Source organism: Sparus aurata, chromosome 16 (genome assembly GCF_900880675.1).
Source record: "Sparus aurata chromosome 16, fSpaAur1.1, whole genome shotgun sequence".
In the NCBI taxonomy this organism is placed as follows: domain Eukaryota; kingdom Metazoa; phylum Chordata; class Actinopteri; order Spariformes; family Sparidae; genus Sparus; species Sparus aurata.
The window spans coordinates 351,716-366,106 of record NC_044202.1 but is presented as its reverse complement, the minus strand read 5'-3'; the positions used below and the strand labels follow the sequence as shown (position 1 = coordinate 366,106).

The 14,391-nt window shown below is 48.1% G+C and overlaps 3 protein-coding genes across 7 annotated transcripts; 2 read left to right on the top strand and 1 right to left on the bottom strand.

The window, feature by feature from the left end:
• jmjd7 (jumonji domain containing 7) lies at nt 1–9,037 on the bottom strand. Of its 2 annotated transcripts, XM_030443172.1 has the most exons (9): nt 8,786–9,037; nt 8,476–8,629; nt 8,262–8,400; nt 7,952–8,069; nt 1,237–1,293; nt 1,053–1,148; nt 887–963; nt 645–804; nt 1–361 (listed from the first exon to the last, which is right to left on the bottom strand). In XM_030443172.1, exons 1-9 carry the CDS (start codon nt 8,832–8,834, stop codon nt 270–272), a joined length of 942 nt encoding a protein of 313 aa, XP_030299032.1. In that variant the 5' UTR covers nt 8,835–9,037; the 3' UTR covers nt 1–269. The 2 variants fall into 2 exon arrangements, with proteins under 2 accessions (XP_030299032.1, XP_030299033.1); XM_030443173.1 differs by lacking the exon at nt 1,237–1,293.
• Nucleotides 1,659–5,981, top strand: LOC115597336 (uncharacterized). Of its 2 annotated transcripts, none has more exons than XM_030443164.1 (11): nt 1,659–2,647; nt 3,073–3,275; nt 3,348–3,615; nt 3,777–3,854; nt 3,935–4,096; nt 4,269–4,415; nt 4,505–4,726; nt 4,829–4,966; nt 5,041–5,290; nt 5,381–5,675; nt 5,796–5,981. In XM_030443164.1, the coding sequence occupies exons 1-11, from the start codon at nt 2,126–2,128 to the stop codon at nt 5,833–5,835; spliced, it is 2,325 nt and encodes a 774-aa protein (XP_030299024.1). In that variant the 5' UTR covers nt 1,659–2,125; the 3' UTR covers nt 5,836–5,981. The 2 variants fall into 2 exon arrangements, with proteins under 2 accessions (XP_030299024.1, XP_030299025.1); XM_030443165.1 differs by having other exon boundaries at nt 2,505–2,647; nt 2,894–3,275.
• A 125-nt stretch (nt 9,038–9,162) lies between the features above and the next one.
• On the top strand, nt 9,163–14,350 carry tbpl2 (TATA box binding protein like 2). Of its 3 annotated transcripts, none has more exons than XR_003987072.1 (8): nt 9,163–9,456; nt 9,720–9,900; nt 11,214–11,433; nt 12,018–12,150; nt 12,275–12,366; nt 12,460–12,627; nt 13,331–13,534; nt 14,107–14,350. XR_003987072.1 is itself a non-coding variant. In XM_030443170.1 (8 exons), exons 1-8 carry the CDS (start codon nt 9,268–9,270, stop codon nt 14,181–14,183), a joined length of 1,155 nt encoding a protein of 384 aa, XP_030299030.1. In that variant the 5' UTR covers nt 9,166–9,267; the 3' UTR covers nt 14,184–14,350. The 3 variants fall into 3 exon arrangements, 2 of the variants coding, with proteins under 2 accessions (XP_030299030.1, XP_030299031.1); XM_030443170.1 differs by having other exon boundaries at nt 9,166–9,456; nt 13,331–13,425; XM_030443171.1 differs by having other exon boundaries at nt 9,168–9,456; nt 12,063–12,150; nt 13,331–13,425.
• The last annotated feature ends 41 nt before the right edge of the window (nt 14,351–14,391 follow it).

Below are 14,391 nucleotides of genomic sequence, written 5' to 3'. Positions count from 1 at the left end.
TTTTTATTTCATTCATGTGTTCACAAAATGTCTGCTGGACACTTTGATTTATTCATTTGACAGTAAAAATCAAATCAGTGAATCATCGTCGTCCATTTTAGTTTCACTGTGAAACTCAGATCTTAGTAGTTGATAGTTAAACATGAATATTAATTCATTAACTCAGTCTTTAAACTAAACTTCATTTCACAGCAGCTTCATTATATTTACACTCAAAGGCTAAACCAGCCGCTCTGTGGTCACAATGACATCATGCGGCAGCTGTGATGTCACGTTGACCTGTCCGTGATGTCAGACAGAGTCTCCAGCAGCTGGAAGTAGTTGTACTTGATGTCGTACTCCATGTCGTACCAGAAGTTCACTGCAGAGAGGGAACGACACAGGACAGTTTGATCAACGTTTCTGTATATTTGCATCTCTGAACACACAGGTGGTGCGTTCAGGTGTGGCGTGTACTTGAACACACAGGTGGTGCGTTCAGGTGTGGTGTGTACTTGAACACACAGGTGGTGCGTTCAGGTGTGGCGTGTACTTGAACACACAGGTGGTGCGTTCAGGTGTGGTGTGTACTTGAACACACAGGTGGTGCGTTCAGGTGTGGTGTGTACTTGAACACACAGCTGGTGCGTTCAGGTGTGGTGTACCTGCAATGCAGCCGTGCGACTGCTGGACATGGTGGAACCACAGTGACGGCAGGTACAGCATCTCTCCGGCTTTCACGCTGCAGCGTAGCGGCCGGGCTCTCCGGTACTGAGGGTACCGCTCCAGGTCAGGGTCCAGAGGGTCCAGAGGGATCCACGGAACCTGAGGGGTCACAGGAGGAGTGGGTCAGTGTTTTAAACAGAGCAGAGAGCACTGAGAGTTACACACAGACACCTGAACGCACCTTCTCAGAGCCGCTCTGATCCACGACCTCAAACTCACCGTCGTCTCGCTGATGATACAACGCCGGCTGATACTCACCTGAGACACACACACATGCATGATAGATGGTTACTATGGTTACCAACAGGGTAAAGATGTGCTGGATTGAGTGTGGTTGCTATGGTTACCATAGGGGATGAAGGGTCGGTCTGTGGGCGGCAGCAGGATGAAGTTCTTCTCTCCAGAAATCACACAGTACAAATTCTCATAGTGATCTTTGTGCACTGAAAAACACACACACACACACACACACACACACAGGTAAACACACACACGCACACAGTTGAATGGCATGTTGTGTTCAGGTCTTACTGGACGTGACGGCGCTCTTCTCTCCGAGCCAAAAATTCACAGCATCTGGTAACTTTCCTAAAAGAAGAAATGTATCTTGTTAAAGGTTTTGAATTGATAATAAAATAATTTCAACTGAGAATTAATGTTTGTCATCGTGATGATGATAGTAATAAAATGATAATAATGATGATGGTGCTGAGAATCCTGTATTAGTTTGAAACATTGTCATCTGTGTGTGAGCTTAAACAAGATTAATAAATACTGAAGTCAAATAAAACAATTGAACAAATCAGTGAATTAATCAATGAAAATAACAAAACAAATATTAAGAAACGCTCCATGAAAACAGAACACTGAATATGAATATAATATAAATATATTGTTAATGTTTTATTGTATTTGAAATTCAACTCTTAAATGATGTTATTTATAATTTTCACATGCTGAGAGATCAAACTGACCGACTTTTTGTTATAATTATTATTTAGTAGAATCTGCTCTAAGGCCACTAACTGGATGTAAAACAAAACTAAAGGATATAAACGTTTAAGTAAGTGTCATCATATATTAAACACTTGATCCTTGAATAAATCAAACATTTGTAATAATCCTTTTAGACCGAGCTGACTGCGGCGGGCTGCAGTTCCCCTCCTGTCCGCCGGCGGCAGCACTCAGCGCACATCGGGCGCCATCTTGGATTTTCCACAGGCGCCTCTGAGGTGAACGCACTGCGGCTGCGCTCCATCTTAATAAACTCAGTTTAATAACTTTATCACCAGCGAACATCCGCCTGAAGCCGCCTGAACCGTCACCGAGAGTCTGGACCTGAACCCGGCGGGTTCGTGTCCAGTCAGTGTGTTCGCAGAAGAAGAGTGTGGAGGTGGAGCCCGCCGGGAGCCGCGCGGACATGCAGCCGCGCTGCAGCCACTGTGGGCGGGAAGTGCAGCGGCAGATCAAAGGCTACAAGCGGAAGTCTCTGCTGACCGTCCTCGACCTGAAGAGCGCGAGCACGCTGTTCCCGCGTCTCGACCCGCACGATGCGTTCTTATGTTTCGACTGTGTGAGAGACGTTTATCACAAAACGAAGAAATGCGGAAAGAGGCGGGTTTATGTGGACCCGAACCCCCCGACCCGCCCTGCTCCTGCTGCCCGTCCCGCCCCCTCGGTCCCGGCGGAACCACCTCCTCTGAAGAAGCTCAAGAAGAGACTCAGATCAGCGCTGAACGAACACGACTACGCTTCACAGAACCCGGCACCGTCCGCCCGGACCGAGCCGCCGCCGGCCCGCCGCGGCCTCCGTGGGCCGATCTCTCAGGTGTGCGGTTACCTGCGGAGGAGGAAGTTCAGCTGTGCGCTGAACAGACTGCTGCAGGTGAACGGCTTCAAGGACGCGCTGCTCAAAGTGTGCGGCAGAATCATCTCCAGCGAGGTGAGACACAGCTGTCCGCACACCAAACCCCAGTCACAAAAACACCAATTTAAGAATATTGGTTTTAAATTTACAAACTGTAAGGCAACAATGAATTACAGTTACATGATTTCTAGAGTGAACAGATACTAAAGTAAGACAAAACACATTAATATGTAAAATATAAAGAAAGTATACGTTGTGTTGTTCTGTAAGGTCCGTTTGTTTATTCAGTCACTGAACATCTTTCTCATTATGAAACTACAGACTGCTCCTTTAATCACCAAACCTAAGATAATGCAGGTTTATGAGGGAGCGCTTCATTCCGAGTGCTGACACACCTGAAACAGACCATCAGCACTGAGGGCGGAGCTAATGACTGGACTCAGGTTCTGGGTGAGCTGTTTTCTGACATGTGAAGCAGATTTAAATATATTGGTCTGCAGCGTAAAGAGATGGTGAACGACCTGGACGGGCCGTACAGGAAGACCTTCAGCCCTGAGAACCTGTCCGCCTTCAGCTGGGATAAGACTACTTCCTGGGCGGAGGAGAAGGCTCCTCTGACTGTGGCCTGCCTCAGGTCCATGTTCCCCCCCGCAAAGAAGATCCAGAAACAGACTGTCAACTACAGCCCGGGCAATAAACCACGGTGGGTGAGATGGACCTGGTTCTGAAGTTCTTAACACTCAGGATGAAGTGGAACTGAGTGTTTCTGTTGCAGGCGGATGACGGATGAGGAGGTGAAGCAGCTGCTGGACCGGAGGATCAGCCTCGTCCTGTCCGTGTCGCTGTACAGCAGCTCGCTCAGAGCCTGTTTCCTCCAGACGGCCTTCAGCGTGGAGATGCTGCGACATCGCTGTCCCATCAAACTCTTCACCGTCACCAACAGCCTCGGCATCTCTCAGTCCAAAACCACCGCCAGGATCCACGCCAAGAGGCTCGCTGAGGAGCACGAGAGACAGGTGAAGCAGTGGAGGGACGAGATCCAGGTCAGAGACCAATCTTCTTGGTGCACAGAGCCTGACGGCTGATGACGTATTTCCAATTTCATCTTGTTTTCATGTTGCTCGCAGTCTTTTCCATCAAAACAACTATTTCTAAACTTGTGTCGAACTCGTTGGAGACAAACTGTCGTGTTCTCTGTCTTCAGACCAGCAGAAAGACTCAGTACTGCAGCGAGGACTCAAAGAAGGCGTTGGCGTTCAGCTTCTCCTGGGGGAAAGTCCGGGTAAAACACTTGTGACATGAAACAACTGTAGGCTTAAAGATTCTGTTCTGTTTAATGGAGAAACTGTCTGTGTGCTGCAGGTGCCGTCAGCGTCCAGGTCCGACTCCACAGACCGAGGGTACAACTTCGTGACATGGGCGTTTCGCTTCGCTCATCAAAACCGGATTAACTTCCGTTACCTGCACGGACCGCCGATAAAAGCAGTGGAAGTGTCTCCTCACAGCGTCCTGCCGACCAGACAGGTGAAGTCACGCTTTACAGAAAACAACAGATCATCTCAACTTCACAGCTGAGTGATTCGTTCACTGGGACGGGTCCTTTCAGCGTCCCAACAGATCAGCACCACCACCATCATCACCATGGCAACGCCATCATCACCACGGTAACGCCATCTTGTATCTCTCTGTCTCTCAGACGTACGAGTCGCTGCGACAGCGAATGAAAACGTTAGTGATGCGTATCATCGCCGACAATCTGCCGGCGCTGAAAGGACCGAGAGGACGAGTGGTGAGACACGTCCCTCACAGGTACTCGCACCTGATGAAGGAGGAGAGCAGCACTGTGAGTGTCTCCCTGCTCAGGTGTGTCTGATGTCACACTGAACTATGGTTCCTCTGAACGTTCTGATTGGTCCACTTGTTTCCACACAGGTGAGTCTGGGTGCAGTGATACCAGACAGCAGCGAGGCATCAGTGAGCACAGCGCTCGGCCTGAAGGACTACATCCCCGTCGTCTCCGGGGCACTGTACCACATACTGAGCTGTGGAGACGTCATCGGAACTGACAAGACCCAGAACCAGAACCTGGACCTGAGGTACGACGGACTCATAGAGTCACCGCCAGAGTTTCAGAAGGAACACCTGTTTCACGAGGTGAGAAAAACTTTATTGCTCTGAAAGAACAAATGATGAAAGAGCTGCTCCACAAAATCAGAGTGAGCAGAACTTTCTCTTGTTGTGGATCTTTTCCTGCAGGACATGATAAAGATGCTCCTGAGTGAGAAGAGTGAGAACGCCCGAGGAACTCTTCATCACATCGTCTCACTGTTCCACTTCAAGACGTTCAACAACACGGCCAAAGACTACTTCCTGAACCTGTGGGACTTCATCACGGTGAGACGCCGCTCCGTCCCACAGTCCCGTCATCAGTCACGCGTCTTTAACCTGATCAACATTCACTCCCTCAGTTTGTGACGACGGCGTACGTCACTCTGTTTGCTGTGACGGACTGCGGTCTGGACTCGGTGGACCAGAGACCATCAGGCTACCCGTCTCAGGTGTCGGCTCAGGTGGACTGGCTCAGTGATCTGGCTCTCAGGCTGGTGGATCTGGTGTGGATGGCTCCACCTCAGGAGGACATCAACACTGCTGCTGCTGCTGCAGGTCAATGTGACGGAGAGAAGAAGAAGATCGCCCCCTTCTGTTACTGCAGAGAAGGTGAGAGCTCGCACAGCTGAGGCGTTAACGGACAGAAGAGTTCAGGACGATCCCGTCTGTCTCTGACCTGTCTGTCTGTACCACCTGCAGATAAGCCAGGTGAGCAGCTGGTGCGGTGCTGCAGTAACCGGTGTCCAGGTATCTGGTTCCATGCTTCCTGTGCTCGGGCTCAGACCCGGTCAGACCCTCCTGAGGAGGACTGTGGTGGTTCAGACTGGTTCTGCAGTCCGGCCTGCTGTGCAGACGGGACCTACGTGTACTGTCACTGTAAGGAGCAGAGGGGGGGGGCAGATGGTCCAGTGTGGACGGATGGAGGACTGCAGGAGACACGAGTGGTACCACCGAGACTGTCTGACAGCAGCCGAGCAGAGCAGAGCCCAGAACAGTGAGGCTGCAGTCACTTCTGTCTGTCTTTGAGTAGAAACATGGAGTCTGTTTGTCTCAGTGATGGACGCACTAAGAATATTAATAAGAGTCTGATCCTGATGTTTCTGGTCTGTTCCAGCGCCGTGGTTCTGTTCAGAGTCCTGCTCCATGGCGGCTGACGGCGAGGACTTCCTGTTTAACTACACAAAGGCGGTGCTGTGGGAGGGGCTGTACCAAATGGCTAGACGGGACGCCATCCAGGAGGGAGATGGAGACGCCATGACGGACTTCTGGAGGATGGACCTGGTCCTGCTGTGGACCAGAAAACACCAGCAGCTGTTTAACAGCGGCCATCAGATGATCACAGGTACGAGTCAACAAGCCCCGCCCACTGCACTTTGTAAAGCTAGCAGGGTTCGTACGGGTGCTTGAATTCCTTGAAAGTGCTTGAATTTCAATGTTGTGTTTTCAAGGTCTGAAAAGTGCTTGGATTTTAGCTTAAGTGCTTGAAAGTGCTTGACATTATATCTCTGTGTCTTGGCAACATTGGGATCAGACTGGATAGTTTGCTTAGTACAAGGAGAAATAAAATCACTGGTTGTGTGTATCATCACACATGCAGCCTGGTAGCAATAGAGAAGGATGGCTGAGGAGAAGGTGAATTTGATGCAATTTGGACTGATGACACGTTTGATATTAATAAACTTTGATAAATAAGCGAAAAGCTTATAAAAGTGTATGTCAAAAAAGAAAATTACAGGGTGCTCTCAGGTCTCTTTGTCCCGGTGCACGTGTACCTGAAGAACGCCAAGTGGTTTCCATTTTTTTGGATAAAAAACTTTGTGTTCTCCTTTAATTTTAAAGTTTTTGCTATCATGAAACATCATTTTAGATGTTTACAGCATAATACAATGTGCATTATTGTGATAAAAAGTGAAAAAATAATCATGAGTATATATATTCCTGTAGATGTGTATTTTATCCCAGCGATAAGGTGCTGGAAAATTGTGTAAATGACCCTTAAAAGTGCTTGAAAAGTGCTTGAATTTGACCTTGAAAAATGTGTACGAACCCTGAGCTAGCTTTAACACATGTCTCTGTTGGTGCTAACGAGTGTTAGCTCTGCTGCCAGCTGATCACCTTCAGTCTCATGTTGTCATGGTTACCATGTGTTTACAGGGATCGAGGGGTTCTACCCGGAACGGGTCAGACAGGACATGAAGTGGAACCGAGTGTTGAACCTTCAGGGAACATCTGGAGGAAACATCAGCCAGGATCTCCTGACAGAGCTCCTCATCAACGAGTTCAAAGGTCGGATCTCTTCTTCTTCTTCTTCTTCTTCTTCTTCTTCTTCTTCTTCTTCTTCTTCTGTGTCCCTAAAGTTGACTCCCTGTCCTGTCTCAGGTGTGATCGAGTTCGGTAAAGGCAGCTTCACACCGCAGCAGGTGGAGCAGAGCGCTCACCTGGCCGGAGCTCAGGCCAGACACCTGGACAGACTCTTCTTCACAGGAGGAAACCCTCTGAACCTGTCCTCATACCTGTCCAGAGTAACATCCTCGTCCTGCAGGAGGACAGAAGACGTGTCCCGGTTCGTCCAGGAGTTTAAAACAGACGAGCTGTTCAGGTTCAAACCAGGAAGGAAACACAGCGGCTTCAACGGCTTCAGGTACCAACAGAGAGTCAGAGAGCCGGAGAGGATGGGCCGCTGCATGAGGAGGCTGAGGGAGGAGCTGGACCTGAGGACAGACGGCGTCCTCTCAGAGGAGACGCAGGTGAAGAGTCACATGACAGCTTGACCTCACCTGGATCCCTCGTGTGTTTCTGATGTGGACAGTGAAAAGACGTCTGATGTCGTTCTGTTTATAACTGTAGTAAATAAAAGACAATCGGCTGATTCTACTTTGAATAAACAGATTTTCAGAGTCGTCTTTTGTTCGGTTGTAAATATGTAAAGTTCAGTTTTTCACTTCCTGTTTTCTGATATCGTGAACTGAAGAAACAATAAAAAGTTCTGAGCAGGTTTGTAGAAGTTTGTCTGTTGGGTGTCACAGAAGGAAACGAGCTGAAACTAACACTGACTTTATTATTACTGATCAGAACCGGCACAACACTCAAAGTCTGGATCAGTACAGAGCAGCAGAATTTAAATGCTTTAACATTTTGAGATGCTGCAGAAGCAAATGTGAGACCTGATTATTAAATAGTTCAGCTCTGTCACAGGGAGCCTGCAGACCTGGAGTCAGCTGCAGGTGTGACAGGTGTCTGTTCTGAGCACGCTCAGTAGGCTTAACTCACCGAGCGCGTCGCTCATCCAGGAGACGTGAGGCTCCACGTCGTCTGTGAGCTCTGGGAGCTCCTCCGTCAGGTTAGAGCACTGCTTCTGAACGTAGAACACTCCTCCACCCACCTCCACCTGCAGCACACACACACACACACACACAGAGGCAAACACACACACACACACACACAGTGGACTGATGTTATCAGGAGTAAAAGTACACAAATATTAACTTCATCATCATCATCAGTACTCTGTCAGGATCCTGTGTGTACTCAGCAGTACTGCGCTGCTCCTCCTCCTCCTCCTCCTCCTCCTCCTCCTCACCTTCCCCTCGATGATGTCGAGCACAGCAGAGAAACTCATCCGTCTCTCTTCAGGCATCACAAATCGATCACCGCTGACGGCGTCGGCGTAGCCGTTAGGAGTCACAGCCACGCTGATGACCTTTGACCCCACCTTCTCCCTGCACACAGGAAATGATCAGATACACCTGACCACAGAAGAAGCTTACAGGTGTGTGTGGGCGGGGCTTCCTCACCTCAGGTACTCTGGGCTCCACCTGGACAGAGCTGGCCAGTGACTGAAGGCGTTCCTGATGATGCAGGGCTTGTTTGGACCAATCCAGTCACGGTAGAACTGCAGTGGGTCGGGTGGTTCCTCCAGGTACGGCACTGATTGGTTCAGATACAAATCTGAAAGGTGATCAATAACCAATCAGTGTGATTGTTCAGCTGAGTCAGCACAGAACCAGCAGTGGTAACCACGTGCTGTGTGTAAGTAATGTAAGCAGCAGTAATGTGATCAGTAGTACTTCTGGTCACGTTACTCGCAGTAACGTTACTCCTCACCGTGAGCCTCCAGTGAAAACTCAGCCAGTCGTTTCTTCACGTCCTCCATTTTGTGTCTTCTTCATCACAATCGGCTCGATTTTCAACCGGAACTGCGTCACACTGACATGATCAGATATCAGTCAATAGATCACCAATAATCATTTGACTGTCAGCTGTCTGTCTCATCCAGCTTCACGGTGCCATGCTGCGCTGTTTACACCCTGTGCGCATGCGCACTGCTCCCTTCCGGCAGTGTGCGAGGTGAGCAGGCCTCCCCCTGCAGGAGGGAGGCTGAACTGCAGCTCACTGAGTGAAGGAGATCAATACGTGCTTTACGTCACAGCGACGTCAATCTACTCTAGTTAACAAAGTAACTAAAGTGATGAACGCGTCATAATTATTGATTGTCTCATCAGCAGCTCACTTTAAACTAAACCAGTGTGACACTTCAGTTGTACATTTGTATTGATCACTGATCAGTTTGAGATGAATATCAGTTGATGCTGTTCAGAAAACAGTGTGTGTGTGTGTGTGTGTGTGTGTGTGTGTGTGTGTGTGTGTGTGTGTGTGTTGAGTTCAGGATTGGATGCAGGTGTGCAGCTCTGCCTGGAAACAGGTCCTGGATCAGGTGGCTGTTCCTCATGGACGAGTCGGCGTTGGAGCGTTACTTTGATGACTCCATTGCAAATGTGAGTAAAGACGTCGACTCGTCTGATCTGATGCTGCTGTCAACACTCAAATCTTTATTTAAACAGTCAAGTTAACGTGGAGAGTTTTCTGAACAGTGTGGACATGAACATGTTTGACGTCTCTGTGAAGAGTTTTTTCACGTAATGTTTAAACTCTCTAGATTTTTTTTTTCTGCCACAGTTCTGTATTGATGATGTAGTTACAGATAAATTAAGTTTTATCTTCTGATCCTCAATCTTGTCTGTTTGTTTTTCTCCTGCAGGACTCCTGCCTCAGTTTGGAGGAGGAGCTTGGTGTCCAGAGCCCCGCCCCCGTCCCAGAGGACTCCTCCTTTCTGTCGGGGAAGGCGGGGCCTAGCAGAGAGCCTGGCGAGGAGCTTGACCTCAGCTTCCTACCTGATGAGCTCAGCACGCAGGAAGAGCCGGGTCGTCATGATGACACAGGTGTGACATCACGGATGATGACTTCATTCCATATAAAAATGATTTATTGCGAAGCTGCATCAGGTATCAATACAAAGCTTCAGGTGTTTTAAAGGTTTGTACATTCAGAAACATTTATTCAACAGATGATCAATCGGATGATCGGATGTTTGAGTTTTGTTGCTTGTAGATTTTGATTTGTGAAGTTGAAATAAACAAAGTCAGACTGAGTAATAATTTAAACAAGACGTGTTACAAAGTAACCAACCGACAGGTGATGGGTCCAGTGTGAGGTCCAGTGTGGTCCAGTGTGAGGTCCAGTGTCGGGCCCAGTGTGGGGTCCAGTGTGGTCCAGTGTCAGGTCCAGTGTGGTCCAGTGTCGGGTCCAGTGTGGTCCAGTGTCGGGCCCAGTGTGGTCCAGTGTGGTCCAGTGTGGTCCAGTGTGGTCCAGTGTGGGGTCCAGTGTGGGGTCCAGTGTGGTCCAGTGTCGGGTCCAGTGTGGTCCAGTGTCGGGCCCAGTGTGGTCCAGTGTGGTCCAGTGTGAGGTCCAGTGTGGGGTCCAGTGTGGGGTCCAGTGTCAGGTCCAGTGTGGTCCAGTGTCGGGTCCAGTGTGGTCCAGTGTCGGGCCCAGTGTGAGGTCCAGTGTGGGGTCCAGTGTGGGGTCCAGTGTGGGGTCCAGTGTGGAGTCCAGTGTCGGGTCCAGTGTGGGGTCCAGTGTGGAGTCCAGTGTGGGGTCCAGTGTGGGGTCCAGTGTGGGGTCCAGTGTGGGGTCCAGTGTGGGGTCCAGTGTGGGGTCCAGTGTGGGGTCCAGTGTGGGGTCCAGTGTGGAGTCCAGTGTGGGGTCCAGTGTCGGGTCCAGTGTCGGGTCCAGTGTGGAGTCCAGTGTGGGGTCCAGTGTGGGGTCCAGTGTGGAGTCCAGTGTGGAGTCCAGTGTGGGGTCCAGTGTGGAGTCCAGTGTGGGGTCCAGTGTGGGGTCCAGTGTGGGGTCCAGTCCAGAAGCCTCTCTACTATAACAACATTTCTGGATTTCAGCTGATGATACAATCTGACTTTGTGCTCTTTGTTTAATGTCATCATATAAAATGAGATCCTGCTGTTCCTCTGACCAACAAACACAATCATCAACACTGTACAGTAAAACTCTGTCCTGTTTACAGGCCAGTCGACAAAGTTGCATAATGCACCTTTAACTAATTAATAAAACTGATGATGTATTTTAAAGGAGATTTCTTTTATTTTGAGGAAAACACAAAGAAACATCTGTAAACTGGATCAGAACATGTGACAGTCAGTCAGTTAATCAGAGAATAAAATGAAATGAACTTCCTGCTCAGAGACTCAGCCTGCAGCTCTGGACACATCTCAGGACAGCGGCATCCATCCGGACTACAACTCCCGGGATTCCACAGCAGCAGCAGCAGCAGCAGCTGACCCCCAGCAGGGGGCGCCCATGCTGGGGATAGGGGCCTCCCCCTTCTGCCCAATGACCCCTATGACCCCCATGACCCCCATGACCCCTGTGACTGAGAGGTCAGGGATCATCCCACAGTTACAGTGAGTTACTGAGCACTACTGGTACTTCCTCTGTAGTACTTAAGTACTGGTACTTCCTCTGTAGCACTGGTACTTCCTCTGTAGCACTGGTACTTCCTCTGTAGCACTGGTACTTCCTCTGTAACACTGGTACTTCCTCTGTAGCACTGGTACTTCCTCTGTAACACTGGTACTTACTCTGTAGCACTGGTACTTCCTCTGTAGTACTGGTACTTCCTCTGTATTACTGGTACTTCCTCTGTAGTACTGGTACTTCCTCTGTAACACTGGTACTTCCTCTGTAGCACTGGTACTTCCTCTGTAGTACTGGTACTTCCTCTGTAGCACTGGTACTTCCTCTGTAACACTGGTACTTCCTCTGTAGCACTGGTACTTCCTCTGTAGCACTGGTACTTCCTCTGTAGTACTGGTACTTCCTCTGTAGCACTGGTACTTCCTCTGTAACACTGGTACTTCCTCTGTAGTACTGGTACTTCCTCTGTAGCACTGGTACTTCCTCTGTAACACTGGTACTTCCTCTGTAGCACTGGTACTTCCTCTGTAACACTGGTACTTCCTCTGTAGTACTGGTACTTCCTCTGTAGTACTGGTACTTCCTCTGTAGTACTGGTACCTTGTTGTGTGTGCAGGAACATCGTCTCCACAGTGAACCTCGGCTGTCCGCTGGATCTGAAGTTCATCGCCCTGCAGGCCAGAAACGCAGAGTACAACCCGAAGGTACGGAGCCCAGACGTCACTGCGTCAGTCTGTTTAAAAGACTGCACAGACTTTAATTAATGTAATTAATAATAATTAGTGTCAGAGGCTTCCAGCATCGTTCAGCTCACTTCTTGTATTTCAGCGTTTTGCTGCAGTCATCATGAGGATCAGAGAGCCGAGAACCACGGCGCTGATCTTCAGTTCTGGGAAGATGGTCTGTACGGGAGCCAAGAGGTCTGTTCATTATTTATTAATTAATAATTAATCATTTCCAGGGTCAATCTGTTGATCAGCTACAGCCTTCAGTAACTCTCCTCTCCCGCCCAGTGAGGAGCAGTCACGTCTGGCGGCCAGGAAGTACGCCCGGGTGGTGCAGAAGCTGGGCTTTCCCGCCCGCTTCCTGGACTTTAAGATCCAGAACATGGTGGCCAGCTGCGACGTGTGTTTCCCCATCAGACTGGAGGGACTGGTCCTCACACACCAGCAGTTCAGCAGGTACACACACACTGTTAGCCTAGCTTAGCACAAAGACTGGACGCAGGGGGAAGCTGCTAGCCTCGCTCTGTCGTGTTTAACTTTGGTCAACTGAGAACTCAGAACTTTATTTTGACAGCACAGCACATTGAAGGAGTTAAAAATCTCGACTTCCCAGATGTGAAAATACTCAGATCGCTGCGTTGTGCGGCTCACAGAGCGTGCTCACCATAGACTTCCTGTTTAGCTCCGGGCTAACTTGAATAGAGATAAAATAGTGTGTAAGCTTATGAGAAAAATAAATTTTGGGCTGCAGTGCATCAGATGACGATGTTAATGATGACCACTGTGAACACTGAGGGGGGGTTGAAACGAGGCGCGACCCCGAAGTCCCGACAGAGCTAACATTTGATTGGACAGACAGCTGGAAGGTCCTAAATGGAGGAAGCTATCATAGCTTATTGCATCATCTGACATCATTCGGAATTGTCTCCAGCGGGTGAAGGTTGATAAATGTCATCACAAAGTTCACGTAGATGTTTCTGGCTCCTGTAAGCATCGTGTTAGCATCGTGTTAGCAGTTTGCTTTCGTCACCTAAGGCATGATTATTAATGTGTGAGTTTTTGTAAACACTTTCTGTAATCAGCCAGTTTATTCTGACTGTTTAATCATTAAATGTTGACGTGGAGCAGCTGACGGATCTTTGTGTGTTTGATGCCTCAGTTATGAACCGGAGCTGTTTCCAGGACTCATCTACCGCATGGTGAAGCCGCGCATCGTCCTGCTCATCTTCGTGTCGGGGAAAGTCGTTCTGACTGGTAATAAAACTCAACGCGGTCATTAAGTGACAGCGAACACTGAAAACTACATTTAAATTCCTCTCTGCAACTTTATTTGTTCAACGCGTCACCGACTGAAGAGATTGAGGTGCGTTCAAGTGATTGTGACTGAATGTCTCATATAAAACTTTATATAATAATGTTCCAGTGTAGCCAACTGATATTTTAGCTAAATGCTAATGGACATTTTATAATGTTGAGCTAATTAACAGAGGAAATCCTTCTTACAGTTACCAAATGGTTCAGTCAGATTTCTCAGATCTTTATTCTGAATTCTGATAGAAAAGTATTTCTAGTTATTACGTAACTTTAGATTTTGATTAATTTGCGATTTAAAGGATGTTTTTTCCTGATTATGTGATGAAGTCATTTTGTGAAAGGATGAATTATATGATCCTTTTTTTGTTATTCTGAAATATAAATATCAAAGTCAGAATCTTGTAACCATAAAACAAACATCTTGTGACTGAGATGTTGTTTCATAATGTTCTATTATGAAACATGAACATTAATGAAAGTTTCTTAATTCTGAAATGATTTCTTGTATCTATAGAACATGTTTTCATCTGTATGAATCCAGATGATTCTCTGGTGTATTGATCCATCAGCTCCTTCATTAATAACGCTGTGATCATTAAAAGGCCACATGTTGATTTCCAGGAGCGAAAGAACGAGCTGAGATCTACGAGGCCTTCGAGAACATTTATCCCATCCTGAGAGGCTTCAGGAAACAGTGACCCGGCCTGTGATGTCACTTCCTGTTCATATGTAAATTAGATGGAATTAAGTTATTTTGTGTTGTTGTTGATCGATGAGTCAGCTGTTTGTGTTCCAGTCTCTGTTCAACGTTTCTCCGTCCTGACTGATAATAAATGTCAGTGTTTCAAAATGGCTGCACAGAAAACTCGACTTCTGATTCACACGTTCATATTTCTCATTGTGACG

Excerpts from the sequence above, each read along its gene's own strand:
- jmjd7 (XM_030443172.1), bottom strand. The coding sequence starts at position 8,834 with ATGGAGGACGTGAAGAAACGACTGGCTGAGTTTTCACTGGAGGCTCAC. Across the intron at positions 8,070-8,261 it reads TCGACATCATCGAGGGGAAG|GTGGAGGTGGGTGGAGGAGT; the intron begins GTGAGGAGGAGG and ends TGTGTGCTGCAG. Across the intron at positions 1,294-7,951 it reads CTGGATGAGCGACGCGCTCG|GAAAGTTACCAGATGCTGTG; the intron begins GTGAGTTAAGCC and ends TTCTTCTTTTAG.
- tbpl2 (XM_030443170.1), top strand. The coding sequence starts at position 9,268 with ATGCTGTTCAGAAAACAGTGTGTGTGTGTGTGTGTGTGTGTGTGTGTG. Across the intron at positions 12,367-12,459 it reads GTCTGTACGGGAGCCAAGAG|TGAGGAGCAGTCACGTCTGG; the intron begins GTCTGTTCATTA and ends TCTCCCGCCCAG. Across the intron at positions 12,628-13,330 it reads ACACACCAGCAGTTCAGCAG|TTATGAACCGGAGCTGTTTC; the intron begins GTACACACACAC and ends TTGATGCCTCAG.
- LOC115597336 (XM_030443164.1), top strand. The coding sequence starts at position 2,126 with ATGCAGCCGCGCTGCAGCCACTGTGGGCGGGAAGTGCAGCGGCAGATC. Across the intron at positions 3,855-3,934 it reads TCTCCTGGGGGAAAGTCCGG|GTGCCGTCAGCGTCCAGGTC; the intron begins GTAAAACACTTG and ends TGTGTGCTGCAG. Across the intron at positions 5,676-5,795 it reads GCAGAGCAGAGCCCAGAACA|CGCCGTGGTTCTGTTCAGAG; the intron begins GTGAGGCTGCAG and ends GGTCTGTTCCAG.